The sequence below is a fragment of the Odontomachus brunneus genome, unplaced genomic scaffold, assembly GCF_010583005.1.
Source record: "Odontomachus brunneus isolate Ranch 3 - 2012 unplaced genomic scaffold, Obru_v1 Obru_scaffold_101, whole genome shotgun sequence".
Lineage (NCBI taxonomy): Eukaryota > Metazoa > Arthropoda > Insecta > Hymenoptera > Formicidae > Odontomachus > Odontomachus brunneus.
Window position 1 is genome coordinate 1187154 of NW_022639551.1, and position 19569 is coordinate 1206722.

The 19569-nt window shown below is 31.6% G+C and overlaps 3 protein-coding genes across 3 annotated transcripts; all 3 read right to left on the reverse strand.

The window, feature by feature from the left end:
• Positions 1–49: 49 nt before the first annotated feature.
• LOC116848886 lies at positions 50–5524 on the reverse strand. Its single transcript, XM_032825447.1, has 8 exons — positions 5500–5524; positions 4794–5063; positions 4218–4686; positions 3988–4087; positions 3631–3750; positions 2761–2863; positions 695–2586; positions 50–222 (listed from the first exon to the last, which is right to left on the reverse strand). Exons 1-6 carry the CDS (start codon positions 5522–5524, stop codon positions 2819–2821), a joined length of 1029 nt encoding a protein of 342 aa, XP_032681338.1. The 3' UTR covers positions 50–222; positions 695–2586; positions 2761–2818.
• A 2444-nt stretch (positions 5525–7968) lies between these two features.
• Positions 7969–9985, reverse strand: LOC116848889. The gene is made up of 5 exons (XM_032825448.1): positions 9715–9985; positions 9132–9600; positions 8897–8996; positions 8538–8657; positions 7969–8461 (listed from the first exon to the last, which is right to left on the reverse strand). Exons 1-5 carry the CDS (start codon positions 9950–9952, stop codon positions 8411–8413), a joined length of 978 nt encoding a protein of 325 aa, XP_032681339.1. The 5' UTR covers positions 9953–9985; the 3' UTR covers positions 7969–8410.
• Positions 9986–12567: 2582 nt separating this feature from the next.
• Positions 12568–17251, reverse strand: LOC116848872. The gene is made up of 6 exons (XM_032825431.1): positions 17227–17251; positions 16553–16822; positions 15966–16434; positions 15746–15845; positions 15385–15504; positions 12568–12615 (listed from the first exon to the last, which is right to left on the reverse strand). Exons 1-6 carry the CDS (start codon positions 17249–17251, stop codon positions 12568–12570), a joined length of 1032 nt encoding a protein of 343 aa, XP_032681322.1.
• Between the last annotated feature and the right edge of the window lie 2318 nt (positions 17252–19569).

Below are 19569 nucleotides of genomic sequence, written 5' to 3' on the forward strand. Positions count from 1 at the left end.
GAGGTACACAATATTGCATATTATCTATCATTAATACCATATCTCCACATGTTTTTATCAATGATATTAAGCTTGGTATCGTGATTACGAAAAGTATTGTGATGAAACTGCACAGCCGTTGAAATTTTGGTCCTACAATTTGACGCGAGTCCCGATTGTCTGGCGGCCACAAACCGACGATTTTTAGCATGAACCGATTTAGACTGATTGCCCATTCGAAATCTGTTATTAGAAACTTAAGATTTATTTTACACTAAAAGCTATAATTTCACATATAATATTTGCATGTAGGAACAAATATATCGACGAATAATTTAGAAATAGGTTGCACGAGCGTACTTGAACATATTGACTTTTCTAAATAGAAGAGTTGTGAAGAATTTTTTTTAACTTAATATATCAATAGAATTTACAGAGAATTTCCGTATTAATGTGTCGTGTTAATGTAGAAAATAAACAGAAATTATGTTCTTTTATAATCAATTCTTTTTTACATTTTTATACATTCTTATTTTTCCAAAAATCTCTGTTTTCTCGTCAACTTGGATATCTATGTCAACAAAATTATGAAAGGCTTTAATTATGTTAATACTTTTAAATAGAAAAATAAAATGAAAAAACATAAATCGGTAATATAAAAGAGTACCGCTATATCTACTTGAACGATCCATGCTCAAAGTTAAAAGGATACTACCTCGTATTTCCGAGAATAAGTCGTCTCCATTCGTTACATATACTCTTAAAAGAAAATGGTCGAAAGACCAAAGTTCATTGTATGTATGTGTTGTCGTTTTTATAAATATTTCAGTAATCAGAATAAACATAAGTGTGTATCCTATTGTTGACGCTTTTGGTAGCCAATGGAGTGAGTGAATAAATTATAATCGCGTGAAGGTACGTAACGTACTGTCCATTGTTAGAAACACCCATCACATTCGATATTTCGTGTTTTTCCTCCTTACTTCCGCGCATTTGTAATTGTAGAGTTGCGAGCATGCACGCGAAGAATTTTTTATATGACGATGCGAAAGAGACCGTTGAAAAGTTTAATAATGCCATGGGAAGTCTACAGCTTGTGGACATTCTTTACCATGCTAGTTGGATCGTTGGAAGAAGGGGTTGCCACTGAGGCAGCACTTGGCGCAGTACTATTGACGAGTCTTTAGTCGCACGGTAATTTTCAGCGGACAGATGAAATACAGCAACGTACGAAGAAAGACGTAGAAGACGCGGTGCCGATGTTTAGCGCTAATGTGTCTGACTTGTACAATGCGTGTAAGATGGACGCATTTGAATTCAACGGAATTTTATAAGTGTTGTATTTAAGGCGAGGTGTTTTCTCGTGAAATAATGGTTTTACAATGGTCTCTTCTATCATTGCGTGAAGTGAAGTGTGAAACTTGAATGAAAACAGTATTGCATGGAGTGGACTATTTTTAACGTTTATGTTTCCATCGCGTGCGCGCTATGTACATTCGACTATTTCCATACCGTTTATACACTGAAAATGAAGGATGCCAGGGCGGACGTCTTTCTACCTGCATATCTTTCAGCGGCGCCAGGAATCTCATTTGTTGTGCCGTGTATTTCTCTATGACGAATCACATGATGATTAGTGCGTGTTATAAGATGGCTATTGGTTATCGCGCAACGGCAAAATCAGTTAAGGCATGTATAATAATTACGAGCACATAAGCGAGTGGAATGCATCGACATTCATTGTTTTTTTTAGTTTGCGTAGAAAATTCTTATAATTTAATTTAACCCAGTCGCCTTTCAAATAATTCTACTTCTAGGCATTTCCGGATATCTTACTGTTTGCTTGTGCTTTCGCGCTTTAATTGTCGTAAGAGAGTTGTGTTCTTATCTGTTTATGTTCAACCAAAATCACGTTTGTTGCCGTCGTAATCGCCGATTAGCTTTTTTTGTAGCTTTGTAATACTTATCCAAGACAGTAAATTTTCTTCTGTTTGTGGAAACATTCTCACAAATTTTAATTTTCTTCTGAAAAATTCAGCTTCACATGCGACTACGTCTCTTTCTTGTTGCAAAAGTTTTACTTGCCTATACGTATCACGGCTTGTGCATTCGATTCCGCCGGAGATTTATCGGATAACGCCTCATACTATTTGTCCCATTTCCTGTTGTACACGATAATTTTTCAGGCAAAACGTTTTCTTTCAATAAACGTTTTACTAACTAGTGTTTTGGTTTCTTTGATGATAGTTTTTTCTGTGTTATTCTCTCCCTAAGATCTACTGGATTTCAAATAAATGTCTTATTTTTTTTTCTATTTGTACGAAAAATCCAATGCATTACATAGCTTGTAAGTACTCGCCGAACACGCTGTCTTGCGTAAAATATGCTTAAGGTTTTTAATTTTATGATTATCGGGACTGAGATACCATCTAGTTAACTCTGACATATTTCAAAAATTTATTTTAGGTTAAAAAATTGCAACGGTCCTTTTAGATATTTGTAACAGATTTTTTCGTATTAATTTTTTGGCGCGCTTTCAGATTGCTTTATTTTTATATTACATATTTCCCATCGGTCTCTCGGATGTGTTTGTTTCTACTGTAAGGACTATAATTAAAAAAAAGCATTTAATAAAATCACTGAGGTCACGGAACGTAACAAACAAATATATGTATTATGTTTTTCATATTTGATATTGTTTATGTATAACTTTTTTTTTATTTCAACTAAGGAAAATGATATCTATATATGGAAGACTCTTTAGAATATTTGATGTCTTACATTATGTTTATTTGTGGATACAGTGTGTTTCGCTATCAACATTTTGCGTAAACTCTTATTAGATTTTTTTGTTTATGTTTGGTTGTGCATTTGGGATGCATCTCTGAAAATTTATTCAATATTTTATTATATAATGCTTTTTTCAAAACTAATACAGTGATAATAGAATGATTTCTAGTTGTAGCAGATAGATTACAAAAAATATTCTAATAACGGACATTCAGCATCACAAAAATTCACATAAATGTAATATTTTGGCTTGTATCTTTCGATCCTGTAACAGCCAGCTATCTTTCCTCATATCACGCTATCTGTTGCTCAACCGAGTAATTGAATTGAAACTTATGATGCCAATGAGATATGACGATATTTTACTGAATTATGTTTGTAATTATGCTATTGTATCGTTCAATCCATACCGTGATAGTGTATTTATTGACAAATGATACAAACGATGCAGCAATAATTGGAGTCCGACTAATATTGTTCTAAGTATATCAGTGAATCATTAACAATATAATTGTTTTTAAATATTGTTTTGTAAAAATCCATATATATCATTGTAAAGTTGAAACCTATGTACCATTTGAAAATATTTGTTTAAATTATTTGTAACTATCTTTTTTCGCGTTGATCATATTCGCTTAGTAATGTAAAAATCTATCTTTTCAAGGAGCAACCCTTATTCCTAAAACTATTTTTAGCATCAATAAAAAATTGTTTTGTTATTAAGATCTGCTATCCTATAATCGCAAACTATGATATTTTTTAGTTTTTACGTTGTCGAATGTCTTCTTTATATAATAAAATTATATGATTTTCTCTTTTTTTCTTTAGTCATGAAAGCCTCTATCATATTCTTTTACATACCTGTATTACTAGAATTTCACCAACGACACAATAAAGACACATATGTAAAGAAAGAGCTACTGTCGCTACGACAAACCAAGCCAACTGCATAACTGATAATTCGCCTTTCTGTTTAAAACTCTAAATAGTCACCAATAAAAGTTATATAATTTTGAAATGCAATACTCACTGAAACTTATCGTGTTATATTCATACAGTATAGGGAGGAAAATTGATTAGAAAATTACGAGATAGTATAATGCGAATCAGCATGTTTATCTTGTAGCTTTTTCATATATGAACGTTCCAAATTATCAAAAACTGTAGGGATCACAAAGTATTTCATCAAGTAATCACATGCACGATTATTTTACTTACATTAACTATGAGAAATCCTTGGAGGCAAAATGTTATAGCAAAGGCAAATATCACACTAAGTAACATTAAATAGAAAGTATCATCAATGATTTTGATAGATCTGAAACATCAACTACTCTTCAGAGAAAAATATAATTTTGTATCGTGTTTAAGTACACGATTGTGTGTATATGTGTGAGCTTGAACAGTTTCTATTTTGATAGTTTTTCTCAATAATCCATTTTGAGTACCTGATCAAACAAATGTGGTCTTGGACGTTATATTTCACAATTTCATCATAGTTAGGAAATTTCTTCATATGTGTCAACCGCAAATATAAATTTTCTAATTGACCGCATACGTGAAAAATTAATAGTCCGAACAAGTTGTCGATCGCAGAATAAGATATACCACCTATGAACGTCGCGACTATTTGTGCCAGTAGTGTCAGCTCGAACTGCGGACTCTTGGTCACATCGTGCAGGTAGTATGTTGGTATCGGTAAATGTTTCCCAGAGTTAGTTAAGTTGGTAATATATCTCCTTGCCATTCCGAGACATGGTAAACCAAACATAATGATTAATACAAACAATACTATAAGCAATCCACACATAGTGATCGTTCGAGTAATTCTGGCGCACCTCAGCATAATATCTCGTTCCTCTTTAATTCTGACTTTAACCCAATCTCCTTCAATTATATCAATTAGAAGGGCTAAAACTGCAAAAATGCGTAATGAGTTACTATTTGATCGCGCAGATTTTGCATCCTATAAATCCAATAAAAGATTACAAGTATAACAAAACACTCTGTCAAACATAACACACCTTCTTGTTTGTACCAAATAATGCAGATTTTCAAAATTGCCATCGACAGAAGTAGAAAATATTGCATATTATCTATCATTAATACCATGTCTCCCCATGCTTTTATCAATGATATTAAGCTTGGTATCGTGATTACGAAAAGTAATGTGATGAAACTGCACAGCCGTTGAAATTTTGGTCCTACAATTTGACGCGAGTCCCGATTGTCTGGCGGCCACAAACCGACGATTTTTAGCATGAACCGATTTAGACTGATTGCCCATTCGAAATCTGTTATTAGAAACTTAAGTTTTATTTTACGCTAAAAGCAATATAATTTTACGTATAATATTTGCATGTAGGAACAAATATATCGACGAATGATTTAGAAATAGGTTGCACGAGCGTATTTGAACATATTAACTTTTCTAAATAGAAGAGTTGTGAAGAAATGAATTTTTTTTAACTTAATATATCAATAGAATTTACAGAGAATTTCCGTATTAATGTGTCGTGTTAATGTACAAAATAAACAGTAATTATATTCTTTTATAACTAATTTCTTTTTACATTTTTATATATTCTTATTTTTTCAAAAATTTCTGTTTTCTCGTCAATTTGGATATCTATGTCAACAAAATTATGAAAAGCTGTAATCATGTTAATATTTTCAAATAGAAAGATAATCAAAATGAAAAAACATAAATCGGTAATAAAAAAAGAGTACCGTTATATCTACTTGAACGATTCATGCTCAAAGTTAAAAGGATACTACCTCGCACTGTCGAGGAAAAGTCGTCTCCATTCGTTACATATACTTTTAAAACAAAACTGTCGAAAGACCAAAGTTCATTGTATGTATGTGTTCTGGTGTTTATAAATATTTCAGTAATCAGAATAAACATGGCGAACCCATAGATATGTATCGTTTTGTTGACGCTTTTGGTTGTCAATGGAGTGAGTGAATAAATTATAATCGCGCGAAGGTACGTAACGTGTACTGTCCATTGTTAGAAACACCCATCACTTTCGATGTTTCGTGTTTTTTCTCCTTACTATCGCACATTTGTAATTGCAAGGTTGCGAGCATGCACGCGAAGAATTTTTTATATGACGATGCGAAAGAGACCGTTGAAAAGTTTAATAATGCCGTGGAAAGTCTACAGCTTGTGGACATTTTTTACCATGCTAGTTCGATCGTTGGAAGAAGGGGTTGCCACTGAGGCAGCACTTGGCGCAGTACTATTGACGAGTCTTTAGTCGCACAGTAATTTTCAGCGGACAGATGAAACACAGCAGCGTACGGAGAAAGACGTAGAGGACGCGGTGCCGATGGCTGTTTAACGCTAATGTGTCTGACTTTTACAATGCGTGTAAGATGGACGCATTTGAATTCAACGGAATTCTATAAGTGCTGTGTTTAAGGCGAGGTGTTTTCTCGTGAAATAATGGTTTTACAATGGTTTCTTCTATCATTGCGTGAAGTGAAGTGTGAAACTTGAATGAAAACAGTATTGCATGGAGTCGACTATTTTTAACGTTTATGTTTCCATCGCGTGCGCGCTATGTATATTCGACTATTTCCATACCGTTTATACACTGAAAATGAAGGATGCCAGGGCGGACGTCTTTCTACCTGCATATCTTTCAGCGGCGCCAGGAATCTCATTTGTTGTGCCGTGTATTTCTCTATCACAAATCACATGATGATTAGTGCGTGTTATAAGGTGGCTATTGGTTATCGCGCAACGGCAAAATCAATTAAGGCATGTATAATAATTACGAGCACATAAGCGAGTTGAATGCACCAACATTCATTCCTTTTTTTAGTTCGCATAGAAAATTCTTATAATTTAATTTAACACAGTCGCCTTTCAAATAATTCTACTTCTAGGCATTGCCGGATAGCTTATTGTGCTTTGCTAGTGCTGCCGCGCTTTAATTATCCAAGTCGTAAGAGGAGAATTGTTTTCTTATTTGTTTATGTTGTATTGTTCGATCAAAATCACGTTTGTTGCTGTCGTAATCGCCGATTAGCTTCTTTTGCAGCTTTGTAATACTTGTCCGTAATAGTTAATTTTCCTCTAGTTATGGAAACATTCTCATCAATTTTAATTTCCTTCTGAAAAGTTCAGCTTCATATACGACTACGTCTCTTTCTCGTTGCAAAAGTTTTACTTGCCTGAACGTATGGGTAACGGCTTGTGCATTCGATTCCGCCGGCCGAGATTTATCGGATAACGCGTCATGCTAATCATTCCATTTCTTGTTGTACACGATAATTTTTCAGGCAAAACGTTTCCTTTCAATAAACGTTTTACTAACTAGTGTTTTGGTTTCATTGATGGTAGTTTTCTCTCTATTATTCTCTCTTTAAAAATTACTGGATTTCAAATGAAGGGGTTACTTGTTTTTTCTATTTGTACTAAAAATTCGATGCATTTCATAGCTTGTAAGTACTCGCCGAACACGCTGTCTTGCGGAAAGTATGCTTAAGGTTTTTAATTTCATAATTATCAGGTCTGAAACACCAACTAGTTAACTGTGACATATTTCAAAAATTTATTTTGGATTAAAAAATTTCAACGGTCCTTTTAAATATTTGTAACAGATTTTTTCTTATCAATTTTTCCGCTTTCAGATTGGTATATTTTTATATTACACATTTCCTATCGGTCTCCTGGATGTGTTTGTTTCTACTGCAGGGACTATAATTGAAAAAAAGCATTTAATAAAATCATTGAGGCCACGGATCGTGACAAACAAATATATGCATTATTTTTTTCATAATTTTGATAATATTTGGGTATAACTATTTTTTATTTCAACTAAGGATAGTGAAAATGATAACTACATATTGTTGACTCTTTGGGACATTTGATGTCTTTCATTTGTGGATATAGTGAGTTTCGCTATCGACATTTTGCGTACTCTTATTAGATTTTTTTTATTTATGTCTGGTTATGCATCTGGGATGCATCTTAGAAAATTTCTTCAATATTTTTTTAATTAATGTTTTTTTTTCAAAACTAATACAATGATAAGAGAATGATTTCTTATTGTAGCAGATGGATTACAAAAAATACTCTAACAAGGGACATTTAGTATCGCAAAAATTCACAAAAATTTAATATTTTGGCTTGTATCCTTCGATCCTGTAACAGCCAGCTATCTTTCCTCATATCACGCTATCTATTGCTCAACCGAGTAATTGAACTGAAAGTTATGATACCAATGAGTTATGACGATACTTTACTGAATTATGCTTATAATATGCTATTGTATCGTTCAATCCATATCGTGATAGTGTATTTATTGACAAATGATACAAACGATGCAGCAACAATTAGAGTGCGACAAATATTGTTCTAAGTATATCAGTGAATCATTAACGATGTAATTGTTTTTAAATATTGTTTTATAAAAATCCATATAGGTACATCATTGTACAGTTTAAATCCAATTACCATTTAAAAACATTTGTTTAAACTATCTCTTTTCGGTTTGATGGTATTCGCTTAGAAATGTAAATCTATCTATCTATGTAAATGTAATCTATCATTTCAAGGAGCAACACTTATTCCTAAAACTATTTTTAGCATCAATAAAAAATTGTTTTGTTATTAAGATCTACTATCCTATAATCGCAAGGTATGATATTTTTTAGTTTTCACGTTGTCGAATGTCTTCTATAAATAATAAAATTATATGATTCTCTCTTTCCTTCTTTAGTCGTCAAAGCTTCTATTATGTTCTTTTACATACCTGTATTACTAGAATTTCACCGACGGCACAATAAAGACACATATGTAAAGAAGTAATTACTGTTGCTGCGACAAACCAACTCAATTGCATAATTGATAATTCGTCTTTCTGTTTAAAACTCTAAATAATCACCAATAAAAGTTATATAACTTTGAAATGCAATACTCACTGAAACTTATCGTGTTACATTCATGCAGTATATGGAGAAAAATTGATTAGAAAATTACTAGATAGTATAATGCGAATCAACGTGTTCATCTTGTAGCTTTTTCATGTATGAACGTTTCAAATTATAAAGGACTGTAGGGATCACAAGCTATTTCATCAAGTAATCACGTACACGATTATTTTTTACTTACATTAACTATGAGAAATCCTTGCAGGCAAAATGTTATAGCAAAGTACAATACCAGACCAAGTAGCATTAAATTGAAAGTATCATCAATAATTTTGATAGATCTGAAACAGCAACTACTCTTCAGAGAAAAATATAATTTTGCTTCGTACACGACTTAAGTACACGACTGTCTGTACATGTATGTGTTCGAACAGTTTCTATTTGGATAGTTTTTTTTATCAGTCCACTTGGAGTACCTGATCAAACAAATGTGATCTTGGACGTTATATTTCAAAATTTCATCATAATTAGGAAATTTCTTCATATGTCTCAACCGCAAATATAAATTTTCTAATTGACCGCATACGTGAAAAACTAATAGTCCGAACAAGTTGTCGACCGCAGAATAACATATACCACCCATGGACATCGCGACTATTTGTGCCAGTAGTGTCAGCTCAAACTGCGGACTCTTAGTCACATCGTGCAGGTAGTATGTTGGTATCGGTAAATATTTCCCAGAGTTAGTTAAGTTGGTAATATATCCTCTTGTCATTTCGACACATGGTAAACCAAACACAATGATTAATGCAAAAATTAACATGAGCAATCCGCATATAGCGATCGTTCGTGTAATTCTAGCGCACCTTAGCATAACGTCTCGTTCCTCTTTAATTCTTACTTTCACCCAATCTCTTTCAATTATATCAATTAAAAGGACTAAAACTGCAAAATTGAATAATGAGTTACTATTTCATTGCGCAGATTTTGCGACCAACAAATCCAATAAAAGATTACAAGAATTACTGATAACAAAACACTCTGTCAAACATAACATACCTTCTTGTTTGTACCAAATAATGCACATTTTTAAAATTGTCATCGAGAAAGGTAGACAATATTGCATATTATCTATCATTAATACCATATCTCCACATGCTTTTATCAATGATATTAAGCTTGGTATCGTGATTACGAAAAGTAATGTGATGAAACTGCACAGCCGTTGAAATTTTGGTCCTACAGTTTGACGCGAGTCCCGATTGTCTGACGGCCACAAACCGACGATTTTTAGCATGAACCGATTTAGACTGATTGCCCATTCGAAATCTGTTATTAAAAACTTAAGTTTTATTTTACACTAAAAGCTATAATTTTACATATAATATTTGCATGTAGGAACAAATATATCGACGAATAATTTAGAAATAGGTTGCACGAGCGTACTTGAACATATTGACTTTTCTAAATAGAAGAGTTGTGAAGAATTTTTTTTAACTTAATATATCAATAGAATTTACAGAGAATTTCCGTATTAATGTGTCGTGTTAATGTACAAAATAAACTGTAATTATGTTCTTTTATAATCAATTCTTTTTTACATTTTTATACATTCTTATTCAAAAATTTCTGTTTTCGCGTCAACTTGGATATCTATGTCAACAAAATTATGAAAGGCTTTAATAATGTTAATATTTTCAAATAGAAAGATAATCAAAATGAAAAAACATAAATCGGTAATAAAAAAAGAGTACCGTTATATCTACTTGAACGATTCATGCTCAAAGTTAAAAGGATACTACCTCGCACTGTCGAGGAAAAGTCGTTTCCATTCGGTACATATACTCTTAAAAGAAATTTGTCGAAAGACCAAAGTTCATTGTATGTATGTGTTCTCGTGTTTATAAATATTTCAGTAATCAGAATAAACATGGCGAACCCATAGATATGTATCGTTTTGTTGACGCTTTTGGTTGTCAATGGAGTGAGTGAATAAATTATAAGCGCGTGAAGGTACGTAACGTGTACTGTCCATTGTTAGAAACACCCATCACTTTCGATGTTTCGTGTTTTTCCTCCTTACTATCGCACATTTGTAATTGTAGAGTTGCGAGCATGCACGCGAAGAATTTTTTATATGACAATGCGAAAGAGACCGTTGAAAAGTTTAATAATGCCGTGGAAAGTCTACAGCTTGTGGACATTTTTTACCATGCTAGTTGGATCGTTGGAGGAAGGGGTTGCTACTGAGGCAGCACTTGGCGCAGTACTATTGACGAGTCTTTAGTCGCACGGTAATTTTCAGCGGACAGATGAAACACAACAGCGTACGGAGAAAGACGTAGAGGACGCGGTGCCGATGGCTGTTTAGCGCTAATATATCTGACTTGTACAATGCGTGTTAGATGGACGCATTTGAATTCAACGGAATTCTATATGTGTTGTGTTTAAGGCGAGGTGTATTCTCGTGAAATAATAGTTTTACAATGGTTTCTTTTATCATTGCGTGAAGTGAAGTGTGAAACTTAAATGAAAATCGTATTCTATGGTGTCGACTATTTTTAACGTTTATGTTTCCATCGCGTGCGCGTTGTATATAATCGACTATTTCCGTGTCGTTAAACACTGAAAATAAAGGATGCCAGGACGGACGTCTTTCTATCTGCATATCTTTCAGCGGCGCCAGGAATCTCATTTGTTGTGCCGTGTATTTCTCTATCACAGATCACATGACGATCAGTGCGTGTCATATGGTGGCTATTAGTTATCGCGCAACGGTAAAATCAATTAAGATACCTGTAATAATTACAAGCAGGCGAGAAGAATGCACCAACATTTATTCCTTTTTTTAGTTCGCATAGAAAATTCTTATAATTTAATTTAACATAGTCGCCTTTCAAATAATTCTACTTCTAGGCATTGCCGGATAGCTTACTGTGCTTTGCTAGTGTTTTCGCGTTCTAATTGTCGTAAAAGAAGAGTTGTTTTCTTATTTGTTTATGTTGTATTGTTCGATCAAAATCACGTTTGTTGCCGTCGTAATCGCCGATTAGCTTCTTTTGCAGCTTTGTAATACTTGTCCGAGACAGTAAATTTTCCTCTATTTGTGGAAATATTCTCATCAATTTTAATTTTTTTCTGCAATGTTCAGTTTCACATGCGACTACGTCTCTTTCTCGTTGCAAAAGTTTTACTTGCCTAAGCGTAGTGGTAACGGCTTGTGCATTTGATTCCAACCGAGATTTATCAAACGATTTCTCATACTAATCGTCCCATTTCCTATTGTACACGATAATTTTTCAGGCAAGACGTTTCCATTCAATAAATGTTTTACTATTGTTTTGGTTTTATTGTTGATAGTTTTCTCTCTCTTATTCTCTCCTTAAGATCTGAATTTCAAATGAATGGTTTACTTGTTTTTTCTGTTTGTACGAAAAATCCAATGTATAACATGGCTTGTAAGTACTCGCCGAAAACGCTGTCTTGCGTAAAGTATGCTTAAGGTTTTTAATTTTATGATTACCATGTCTGAAACAGCCATCTAGCTAACTCTGGCATATGTCAAAAATTTATTTTGAGTTAAAAAATTTGGGTTAAAAATTTCAAGAATCCTTTAAGATATTTATAACGGGTCTTTTCTTATCAATTTTTCCGTGCGCGCGCGTTTTCAGATTGCTTTATTTTTATATTACACACTTTCCGGTCTCCCGGATGTGTCTGTTTCTACTGTAGGGACTATAATTAAAAAAAAATAAAATCATTTAATAAAATCACTGAGGCCACGGAGGAACGTAACAAACAAACATATGCATTATTTTTTTCCATATTTGATAATGCTTGTGTATAACTTTTTCTTGTTTCAATTAAGGATGGTGAAAATGATGACTACATATGGTTGACTCTTTGGTATATTTAATGCCTCACATTAGGTTCATTTGTGGATATAGTGGGTTTCACTATCTACATTTTGCGTAAACTCTTATTAGATATTTTTATTTATGTTTGGTTGTGTATCTCGAATGCATTTCTGAAAATTTATTCAATATTTTTTAAATAATGCCATTTTTCAAAACTAATACTGTGATAATAGAATGATTTCTAGTTATAGCAGATAGATTACAAAAAATACTCTAAGGAACATTTAACATCGCAATAATTTACAAAAATTTGATATTTTGTATAATTATATAGTAGATTCTAATAACAAAACAACTTTTGTGTGTGTTATTGCTAGAAGACGGTTTTTTTTGGAGTGAAAATACTCTTTAAAAAAAATCGATTTTTACTGTCCTATGCGAATATTATTGAAACGAAAATATGTAAAAAAGTAATTTAAAGAAGGTTTTATGATTTCAAACGTACTTTAGAATAGCGTATCTGGATTTTTCCGAAATGGCATATTTTTCAAAATATCTTCACTATTTGTTTTTTTTTGAATATTTTAACAAAATTTATAAACTTCTTTTTATTAATTAATATTAAAAGTTTATTAAAATTTGAAAATAAAAAAAACTTATATTAGGCTAGATTCAATCATATATGATAAAGTTGTGTCGTGAAAATTAATTCTTGAAAAATCAGAACGCCTGCTATCTATACCTACCTTATATTAATCTTGTCTAGCCCCTGTTTGTGAAAACAGTTTATATTTTTTCTTTTTATTGTATACTCTTGCAATATATGATATATGATACTGATAAATATTTGTAACAATGTTGATTTGAAATTGAATTACACGTAAATAATTTTTATATACTACGTACATCCTCATTACATCATAATAGTATAAAAAAATAGAATGAGTTTTTGGTGTGTTTAGAGATGTCAAAATATCAATTAAATATTTCTCTGTTAAATGATCGATTTGAACAAATACTTTTTAAATACAATTAACGGTTGGGTTTAACGAATTCAATTAATAACTGTTCCACTAACGATTGATATAAGCAAAGAGAATCAAAGATCATTCATTTAACGATTGTATTTAGTAAATTTAATTAACAACTGTTTAATTAACGATTAATATGACCAAATTCAATTGGGAACCGTTTAATTAACGTTTTATATAAACAAGTGCAATTAAAATTATTAGATTAAATATTGAACTCAACAAATTTAATTAAAGACTATTCTATTCTCTGACGATTGATATGAGCGAATTTAGTCAGAAACTACTTGATGATAATTGTTAGAATTACTGTGAGCAAAAGACATTCTAGCGATCACAGTGCATGAATAAGTACGATATAATATTTCATGGGACGAACTGCTAAGTATTTATTTTGTATCTATTCTCAACGACTTTTTTAAGTTAATGAAAGTTAGTAAACTAGTTTTTAAAATTAGTTATGTTGATGCAGAGCCAAGTAAGTAAGAAACATAAAATCTATATTTTTAATGTTGATATATTATGTACAATTTTTAATTGGTTTTAAATAATGTTTTATAAATATTTTACAAATATTTCTTAATATATAATATATAATATATAATATATAATATTGCTTTCCAAATATTTTAACCCTTTGCATTCGGTAGTTTTTCCGTTATAAGAAATTAGCAAATCGAAGTTGTTTTGACAAAAAGTTGATGAAATTTTTTACAGCTAACAAAAATAAATCATATATAAATTAACGGATAGGATTATTATATTTCAGTACTATCGAGAATAAATCAAAATAATTATTATCGCTTTTCACTTACCATTCGAGTTGCTGTACCAAACCAAGTGGCGACTGAGAGTCGTTTCTCGAGCACAAAGAGTTAAGTCAAATTGAATTCATCAGACAAATTTTTGATAGCTGTTTTGCATTTTGACATTTTATTAATATTTTTCTTCTGGACTTTTTAAAAATATTTTTTAATATTTTTTTTGTTGAAGTTTCCGGAGAACATTCAAATAATTTATGTGAAATTGAGTGAGAAGATCACAATGTATTCTTAGATAAAATCATGGAACGTTGACTAAAACTCCGACGTTCCATGTTTTCAGATCTTCGAGACATTTCAAGATTGACATTTGATGTCTCTCTAATATTTATAGCAGAGATGGAATTGTTAAAGCTATATTCCCTATTCTCGTGCAATTTACGCGGGTCCATTGAAATCACGGTAATGTTTCTTTAGAGTTGCTACATTTGATAGGAGGAAAAGAAAATTATATATAAAAAATTATTTTATAAGTATATAATACAATTTATTAATAAATAACAAAACATTTACTTCCAGTCGAAAAAGAACACTACTTTGTGCACGTTTCTTCAAAGATATTTTGTTTATCCATGTCATTAAATATATATTTGCTAACTTTTTACAACAATAATTATACTGAATATTAATTACCGATAATATACATATTAATATAAATTTGTTTATAATTCACTTATTTTATTACACGTTGCAATATTCTGCTTCATAATTTTTTATTATTCGATAAAATTTCGTATGTGACTTTTTTTATTATATAAAAATGCTTTTAAATAAATATATATAAATATTATTTATATAATCGGTTCTGTGTGTGCCACGAATATGCTACGAATATTTATTAGCATTGTTATTATATATTGTAAGGATTTATGAAAAACAGAAGAAAGGTAAAGTTTTTTTCAAGCAGCCAGTGAATATTTTTTAAATTTTCGTATTGCCGAATGTCCTTTTTAAGTAAAAAAATTATATATTTTTTCTTCTGCTTAGCTATTAGAGCCTCTATTATAATCTTTCACTCACCTGTATCACTAGAATTTCACCAACAGCACAATAAAGACACATGTGCAAAAAAAGAGATGTAGTCGCTATAGCAAACCAACTCAACTGCATAATTGATAATTGGTCTTTTTGATTAATAACCTAAATAGTTACCAACACAAGTTATACAATCTTGAATTGCTATACTCTCTGAAACTCATCATGTTACATTCAAAAAGCATTGTATACGAGAAAAATTGACAAGAAAATTATGAAATAGTAATGTGGGTTAACACGTACATCTTGTAGCTTGTTCATATATGGTTGTTTCGAATTATCGAGAACTATAGCGATCACAGCTTGTTTAAACAAGTAATCTCGCGTACTATTATTTTTAACTTACATTAACTATGAGAAATCCTTGCAGACAAAATAGTATAGCAAAGTAAAATATCAGGCCAAGTAGCATTAAATTGAAGGTATCATCAATTATTTCGATAGATCTGAAACAGTAATTCTCCTCAGAGAAAAATGTAATTTTGTATTTAAGTACAAGATTGTATGTGTGTGTATGTGTTTGAACAGTTTCTATTTGTAGAGTCTTGATAATCTATCTTGAGTACCTGATCAAACGATTATGATCTTGGACGTTATATTTCAAAACTTCATTGTAGTTGGGATACTTCTTTATATGTATTAATCGGGAATGTAAATTTTCCAGTTGACCGCATACGTGCAAAACTAATAGTCCGAGTAAGTTGTCAACTCCGGAATAAGAGAAACTACTTATCAACATTGCGAATGCTTGCGCCAGAAGGGTTAGTTCGAATTGCGGACTTTTGGACACATCGTGTAAGTAATACGTTTGTATTGGTAAGTGTTTTCCAGAATTGGTTAAGTTGGTACCATATTTCCTTGTCATTTCGAGACATGGTAAACCAAACACAATGATTAATGCAAAAAATACTATGAACAATCCGCACATAGCGATCGCTCGAGTAATTCTGGCGCACCTCAGCATAACGTCTCGCTCCTCTTTAATTTTTACCTTCAACCAATCTGCTTTAACCATATCAATTAGAGGGGACAAAACTGTAACAAGGAATGATGAGTCACTATTTTACTACGCGGATATTTTTGCACGTTTTACAAATTAATAAAATATTACAAAAGTTACTAATAAGAAAACACTCTGCGAAACATGATGTACCTTCTTGTTTGTACCAAATAATGCAGACTTTCAAAAGCGCCATCGACAGAGGTAGACTAAATTGCATATTATCTATCATCAGTATCATGTCACCCCATACTCTTATCAATGATATTAAACTCGGTATCGTGAATACGAAAAGTAATGTGATGAAACTACACAACCGTCGAAATTTCGGTCCTACAATTTGACGCGAGTCCCGGTTGTCTGGCGGCCACAAACCGATGATTTTTAACATAAGTCGATTTAGACTAATCGTCCATTCGAAATCTGCCATTAGAAACTTAAGTTTCACTTTACGCTAAAAGCTATAATTTTACATAATGTCTGCCTGCAGAAACGAGTACGTCAACGAATAAGTTAAAAATGGACTGCACGAGCGTGCTTAAACATATCGACATTCCTAAATAAAAAAATTGTAGAGAATTGCATTTTTCTTAGCTATTAATATATCAATAGGATTTACAGAGAATTGTCATGTTATTGTGTAAAACAAACAGTAATTATGTTTTTTTTATAATTAATTCTTTTGATACATTTTTATATATTTTTATTTTTTTGAGAAATCGCTGTTTTCTCGACATCTATGTAAACGAGAACATGAAAACTTTAACCATGTTAATGTTTTTAAATAGAGAGATAATCTGAATGAAAACCGGTATGAGAAAGAGTACCATTATATTCACTTGAACGATTCATGCTAAGAGTTAAAAGGATACTATCTCGCGCTATCAAGGGAAAGTTGTCTCTACTCGTTAGGTATACCCTTAAAACAAAATTTTTGAAAATCTAAAGTTTATTGTATGTATATGTTCGCGTTGTTCTAAATATTTCAGCAACCAGAATAAGTATGACGAGCACATCAGTGTGTATCATTTTCTTGGCGCTTTTGGCAGCTAACGGGATGAATAAATAAATTATAATCGCGTGAAGGCACATAATGTGTACTGTCCATTGTCAGAAACACTCATCATTTTCGATGTTTCATGTTTTTCCACGTTACTACCGCAATTGTAGGGTTACGAGTATGCATGCGAAGAATTTTTTATATGACAATATGAGAGAGACCGTTGAAAACTTTAATAAAAGCGTGGAAGGCTTGTCGACATTTTTTACCTTGCTGAAAAGTTTGCTCACTGGCAGAAGGGGTTGCCATCGAGTCAGCACTTTAACGCTGCATTATTGACGAGTCTTTAGTCGCATGGTAATTTTCAGCGGACAGATGAAACACAGCAGTGTACGGAGAAAGACGTAGATGACACGCTGCCGATGGCTGTTTAGCGCTAATGTGTCTTTGACTTGTACAATGAGTGTGAGATGGACGCACTTAAACTCAACGGAATTCTACAAATGTGGTGTTTAAGGCATGGTGACAGGTACTCCATCGATTATAATAAGCGTTAATTTATATATTTATACATAAATTTAATTAATTTAATTAAATCTTATATGTGTATGGTAAGGTGAATTTTCTTTTTTTTTAAATTGTACTCATTTATAATTACTCAAAGTTTATAGTCCTTTATGACTTTATCTATTTAATTACAGTTAACAATAAAAAAATATTTACTATAAAAATTTAAAGATAATGAAATAGAATGTGTGGCATTTTACCCTCACCTCATTAGCTAAAGAGTTAAATTAACATTAAAAGTACGAAAAATATAATTTTTATTAAAATTAAATTATTTTATTAAATCATATTATCAAAAAATTATATTACTGTGTTAATTACAACACATATAGACAAAATGTAAGACGTTTATATCGATCGAAGAAGTGGTGTAGTGTCTAAAGCTATAGATTTAATCCAGAGGTGCCTCCAAGCTCCAAGTTCGAGTCCCATCAGTGTCAGTAAGAATTTTTAAATGTGATGTAACATTGGAATCAAGTAATCTAAAATTTTCAAGTAAAATCAGTAAATGCTTGTGATATTTATGAATAGTTTCTATTAGAAAAAAGCAATACATATCATATATAAAAAAATTTATAAAGTATACATCTGAAATATTTTAAATTAACATATTAAAAGATATTGAAATAAATAAGGATTTCTTTACTTTACATTAAAAATTTGTTACTTTTAACAAAAATTAATTTTTGTCTTTATAATGCATATATATTTTATTTAGATATATTTAATATTACGTTGAAATAAATAATATATATTTAACTAAACATATTGAAACGAGATTAATATTTTTTTAAAATCACTATATTTTTCTCTCAGTGTATGGAAGATAATACCTAAATATAATCACTATACAACCTTTATCTAATTAACATAATCGTGGAAGAAAGTAAGTAACAAAAAGAAATTGTAAAAGTATTGCTCGGAAGCAACCCAAAATTGATAACTACTTGGTAGATACATCTATACTTAGGTCTTACAGATTTTATGAACTTGAAGATAACCAGGACAACAATAATAAAGTAGGAAAGAAAATTATCAAACCCCTTCTATTTTGCTGTCTTTTGCAATTTTTGTGGGAAAGTAAGATAGGGTGAGGTGAACATAAAAATCCTATATCGTTTTGCAATATTAATTTGCAGATGAAACTGAGAAATTGTGGAAGTTCAAGGAAAAGCGCGTATTGAATGGTAGAAGGAGAAACGCTCGAGGCGCAACGCGGTCCAATAATATATCGCGCGGATATGCCGGCGCGCACCGAGTGGAAGAATAAGCCACTGTCTCTGCTTATATCATTGCGGTTCTACATCTCGTCTCGGCGCAGTGCAGTGTTCAAAATTATCATTCTTATTTAGAAATCTTTTCAATAATTAGCAACTTCGTAGATATATGAAAATATCATGAAACAAATAAATAATGAAATAATCTTTCTTTAAAGTCGATTATCTCGAAAAATTTGCACTTAATAAAAAAATGTTTCAAATAAAAAGTATTTGTTTTACTCTTACTTTCACAGAAAACCATAAAAAATGGAGGTTTAGATTAAAAAATACAGTTGATCTTCGTTTGACCTATAGTAGTGCTACCTATATTATAAGCATCTTAT

Coding starts and splice junctions, on each gene's coding strand:
- LOC116848886 (XM_032825447.1), bottom strand. CDS start 5,524: ATGAATCGTTCAAGTAGATATAACG. Junction 5,064..5,499: donor TCGTTCAAGTAGATATAACG/GTACTCTTTTTT, acceptor TTCTAATAACAG/ATTTCGAATGGGCAATCAGT. Junction 2,864..3,630: donor GTGAAATTCTAGTAATACAG/GTATGTAAAAGA, acceptor ATAAATTTTCAG/AGATGCATCCCAAATGCACA.
- LOC116848889 (XM_032825448.1), bottom strand. CDS start 9,952: ATGCTAAAAATCGTCGGTTTGTGGCCGTCAGACAATCGGGACTCGCGT. Junction 8,997..9,131: donor GATCACATTTGTTTGATCAG/GTACTCCAAGTG, acceptor TTGCTGTTTCAG/ATCTATCAAAATTATTGATG. Junction 8,658..8,896: donor AAGGATTTCTCATAGTTAAT/GTAAGTAAAAAA, acceptor GTGATTATTTAG/AGTTTTAAACAGAAAGACGA.
- LOC116848872 (XM_032825431.1), bottom strand. CDS start 17,251: ATGAATCGTTCAAGTGAATATAATG. Junction 16,823..17,226: donor TCGTTCAAGTGAATATAATG/GTACTCTTTCTC, acceptor TTCTAATGGCAG/ATTTCGAATGGACGATTAGT. Junction 12,616..15,384: donor GTGAAATTCTAGTGATACAG/GTGAGTGAAAGA, acceptor CGCAAAATGTAG/ATAGTGAAACCCACTATATC.